This window comes from Macrosteles quadrilineatus, unplaced genomic scaffold, assembly GCF_028750875.1.
Source record: "Macrosteles quadrilineatus isolate MER2022 unplaced genomic scaffold, UCM_ALF_1.0 Scaffold_2__2_contigs__length_208266976, whole genome shotgun sequence".
In the NCBI taxonomy this organism is placed as follows: domain Eukaryota; kingdom Metazoa; phylum Arthropoda; class Insecta; order Hemiptera; family Cicadellidae; genus Macrosteles; species Macrosteles quadrilineatus.
Window position 1 is genome coordinate 100400900 of NW_026542595.1, and position 5260 is coordinate 100406159.

The following is a 5260-nucleotide window of genomic DNA, read 5'->3' on the forward strand; positions in this document are numbered from 1 at the left end:
CAAACAATAACACTCTACAAGCAGAATTGTGTTGTAGTGAAAAAGTTAACTTTTCGGAAAAAGACAGTTTGGCACAGGTGTTAGGTTTCAAGCCAGGTGTATACGAAGCCGCAACACTTCACACATCAGACCTGCCAATTAATATAATTAAAGTGAATTCCATACGTGTTGAGTGTAATATCAGTCGAGGCTCGTTTTTAAACGGTATAGAAGGCCATGTCATACACCAGTTTTATCCTGCAGAACCTCCGGGGTATAAAATAATTGAGATTCCAAAGAATGTGATTTACTTGCCTGTCATCGCTCAAACGATAAACAACTTGTCTGTATCTTTAAGAGACCAGGACGGTAATTTGGTTAATTTTCGTGGAGAGCCTATATGTGTAAGACTCCATCTCAGACGTAGAGATGGGAATACTATTTAGAGAAATAACTACTACACAAAAAGTCAGTTCATCAAGAAAGACTGACCAGTTAAGTTGTAAAAATATACGTTTTCTACGTTCTCTCGGTTTTAAAGTAGTAAAAAATGGCAATGCTAGCGATAGAAAACGCTGCTATGTACGATGACTCTGTCACTAGTATGGAGTATCATAATCATCAACCATACGTCTCGTGTAGCTATAGAAACAACGACGAAGTCAGAATACCGATCTTACAACAGGATATTCTTACCTTGCCGTTTGATAGTTACGTTGTCATTCACGGTAAAGTAGAGGCAACTAAAACAACAGGAGCGACAGCATTAGATGTTAATTTAGTAAACAACGGTATCGCATTTTTGTTTGACGAGGTTCGTTATGAGATCTGTGGTAAAGAAATCGATAGGACTAGAAATGTGGGAATCACGACGACTTTGAAAAATTTGGTTTCCATCCGGGAAGAAGAAAAAAACGTGTTACAGAACGCCTGTTGGTTCGGGCCTGGTGAGACAGTGAATGTTAAAGACTTTATATACTCCATACCGCTTAGACTTCTTTTAGGATTCGCAGAGGATTATAGAAAGGTAATCGTCAATAGTAAACAAGAACTTATTTTATTGAGGTCCTCGACCGACCTGAACGCCGTCAGTACGTCTGAAGCTGGTACTTTAAAATTGGAAATCGTAAAGATATACTGGCGTGTGCCTCATGTGATGGTAAACGATTCGGCAAAACTCAGACTTTATAAGTACATCGAGAAAGACCCACACATTCACATACCGTTCAGACAGTGGGAAATGCATGAGTATGCGAATTTACCTACGACCAGTGATTCCTTTTCCTGGCCTATCCGTACGACCAACCAGTTGGAAAAACCGAGGTACATAATTGTCGGCTTTCAAACAGGTAGGAAAAACGACATCACCAAGGATATGTCACAATTCGATTCTTGTGACGTAAAAGATATAAAAGTGTACCTAAATTCGATATACTACCCTTATGACGCTCTACTCTCAAATACGGCGTTGTTTTACGACGCTTACGCAAATTTTCAAAGTTCTTATTACGGTAGAGTAGGCTCACCGATATTAAACTTTACAGATTATACAACAAAATGTCCCATTTACATAATCGATTGTTCGAAACAAAACGATTCAATGAAGACAGGCCCTGTCGAAGTGAAGTTGGACATTCAAACTAACAAAAAGTTTCCCGCCAACACTTGGGGATATTGCCTCATCATTCACGATTGCCATTACACTTACACGCCACTAACCGGCGACGTGCGAAAGATCTCCGTCTGAGGCCCAAGGCCAACTGGTTATCCGGGTCCGGGGTCGAAGGCCGAGGTCGAGGGCCGAGGTCCGGGTTCGAAGGCCGGCCAAGGTCTAGGCGCGCCACACAGACACGTGATCACCTTGTGCTGTCGCCTTGTAATTGAGGAAACTGAGCTGAAAATATTAATCGCTCGCAGACCTCTGATCTTGACGGGATAATTTTGCAAAATTACATCAGAGACATGGACGCCAAACGAGATATAGAAAACCATCCGGCATTTATGACGGTCGAGAACGAGGAACTTTTAAGAAAGAGACTTAAAGTGTTGAAATTTTTAAATCGTCTCGACGATCATATTGCTCGTCACAATCTAACAGAAAGAGTGGACACCGCCGGGCCTGACGAGTTTTCACATTACAAAGAATGCGTTGAAAGTGTACAAACAAACGAAACCGGAATTGATGTAGTAGATACTTGTAAATGCTGCTTAGCGGGTATGTACCGCTGTCGCGCTTTGCAAATACTCGACGAAATACACTCGATGGTGAATCAAAGTGAAAAAGACGTGTTGTTTCGATTCAGTCGCCATGGAGACGCCAAAGAGTGTTGAAGACCAAAAGATCGCGCAGGAAGGAAATCCAGAGGTAAGTGAAAATATTGAAAAACATGACAAGCTCGCGTTTATAAATCTAAATCTTTTTGACGAGGACATGGTTTTGATAAAAAAACATAAAATTAACGGAAGAGAACCTGTAAACTTTATCGACTTGTCAGATGTTCATTTTTTAACAATCGAATTCATTACACGCTCTCAACTAAAACAAGAGTACACTGAAAAGGAGTTGGAAAATATTGTAAATGAAATGTTTGAATATAAAGGAATCGGTTTGAGATTTTACAGTAGTTATACAGCTGAAATACCATATAACCCGAAGCGTGTGATGTACACGGATACTAGTAAAAAGTCACCACTCAACGTTTACAAGTACGGGTGTTTAAAGTACCATTTGGTAAATCGGTACTCTATCTTTAGTCAAAATATCAACAGGGGATCGGAAAATGATTGGTACAAAAGTGATAGTTGTTCGGATACCGAGTCTTTGCAGTTTACCGATAGTGACGGGTCTATGTCTGCAATAGATGATGAAGATGATGACGATGATTGTGAATATGATGATGATGATGATGATCACAACGAATAGACAATAGGGGTGGGGGTACATATGTAGGAATTGTATAATTGTAAAAATAAATTCATTCGAGGATCAGTCTGTGAGCCATGGAGTTCGAGAAAGCAACTATTCTTTCAACACAACAGCCGGCGGAGCAGGAGGAGGTGGAGGAGACCACGGGTCAGATCGAGGTAATGACCGCGAAAAAACCCAGAAGGAAGAACACAAAGGTGCCCCTTCCTCGTAGCACTATAAGAGAGATATTTTTAAAAAGTATTTTCTATTTGGACAAGGACTGTTCTAAATTCATAGTAGTCGGATATTTTGAAAGTTTAATGCGTACTGTAGGAGTATTATTTAAAACCGGGAAAAGCTACATCTTTTGGCCCTATAGTCCTTTTAACGATTTAGCCGTTCATTTTGATGAAATAACATCCTCTTTGACTGATGAAACTAAAAAAGGTTACAGTGTCACGACTAATGAATTGGGATACACATTGAAAGTAAGAAAGGTGTTTGGTAATCTCTATGTGTCCATTCACGACAAAGAACGAGTGATTCTCTTAAACCGTGATGAGTGGGATCAGTTCGTGCGCAGTCTCCACGAAATCAAAAAATACCTTGTCGAGCTATTTACCAACGAAGAACTGATTCGAATGTTCATAGACCGCGTTTTGATCTCACAGGAGGAGGACGACGCTATTCCACCCGCGGGTTTGCCTACACATTTTGTAAATAAATTAGTTGACGAAGTTTTGTTTTTCAAGAAATGGTTAATATGGGATCAGTAGAGCAGCAGCAGCAGCAGCAGCAACAAAAGCAGGAGAAGGGCGAGGACGATAATAAAACTAAGGGACTGTCAGCAATAGTTGAATTTCACGGGTTCAAAGATAATCAAAATCGTTTTATAATCAAAGAGTTTGCTATAGTGAGTAAACATTTTCACACACATTTAGTTTTTGATGCTCCTTTTAACGAATCATTTTTAAATAATAAAATGTTGCGATCAGCCAGGTGGTTAACGAGGCATTTTCACTTCATAAAATGGGATACTCAAGGTATACCATACGATGAAGAGTTAATCCGAACTCTTTGTAAACCATTTGCTACACTTTACACCAAAGGTAGCGAAAAAGTTAAGTTTCTTAAAGAGTTTCATGTCAATGTTGAAGCTATCGAAGAATCGTATACGAATTCTTCTTCTTCAAACTTACAGATGATTTGTCTTTTACCTCAGCACAATAGTGGGGGTAAATGTGCTCTGCGCAGTGCCAAAACATTTTACAAATTAAAATTCGAAAACTAAATTCATTATTTCATCAGCCACCAAACAAGATGGACACAAACGCTTGGGATATTCTCTCCTCCGAACCAAAAGAGCCGGTAGGTGTTTTAAATGATAAAATTATAATGAGATTTGCCGGATTTCTCAACTGGGATTTACTGTCAACTCATTATAATTTTGATATTGAATTGCTTAGAATGTATTTTCACAGAATTAACTGGCACATACTTTTAAAAAGATGCCAAATCGATGAGAAAATTCTCAGAGAGTTTGCATCGTATTTCTCTGCCGAATGTTGGTCCATTATCAGTGAAAATCAAACCCTATCCGAATCATTTATTCATGATTTTGCAGATAAAGTCGATTGGACTAACATTGCTTTGTACCAGGTAGTAAGTGGGAAATTTCTTTGTGATCACGTTAGTTTCATTTCTGAATTGAAAAAGGTTCATGGAAACAACGATGAATACGTTCTCGTTATTACTAAGAAAAATAAAAAGTAAAAAAAAAAGTTAGATTAGCTCTATTGTAAATATGATTTCTATTGATGTAAATATACTTTTCAGATGTAAAATTGCTGTGTGAGTTGTGTGTGTGTGTGTGTGTGTGTGAGTTTTAAAAACCAAAGAGTCTGTCATCCTGTCAACAGTTGTAAAATCCTATACGGAGAGGTTGCCTTAAAAAGCATAAAACGTAATATGTTTTCCTCAGACCAAACCAACACTATTACTCACAGGGTTGCCGTAAAAAGCATAAAACGTGATATGTTCCCCCTGGTTTAATGTGTTACAAAAAAAAAGGTGAAGTCATCCGTTTTAGGTTAACTTTGACAGGAAACAAAGTTGGGAATAAGCCCCTGTAAAACCGTGAAATGTGTTTTCTTTGTGACAACTCTAGTATAGGTGTGTGTGAGTATGAACAAACATTTACACAGCATTTTTACAACTGAAAACTACTTAATGTAATTTAACTCTGGGGGTTGTGGTAATATTAATGTAACTAGGGTTGGTCAAAGCATATGTTAGTCCCTCTTGACTCCAGAGGGTTAGGCCTCCAGGGGAAGCCTCTGGGTAAACAAAAAAAGAACGCGCCATGACCCTACC

At 38.8% G+C, this 5260-nt stretch overlaps 1 protein-coding gene across 1 annotated transcript; it reads left to right on the forward strand.

Annotated features, from left to right (window-relative positions):
* Positions 1-529: 529 nt before the first annotated feature.
* On the forward strand, positions 530-1726 carry LOC128984679 (uncharacterized). The gene has a single exon (XM_054404015.1). It carries the CDS (start codon positions 530-532, stop codon positions 1724-1726), a length of 1197 nt encoding a protein of 398 aa, XP_054259990.1.
* Positions 1727-5260: the final 3534 nt, after the last annotated feature.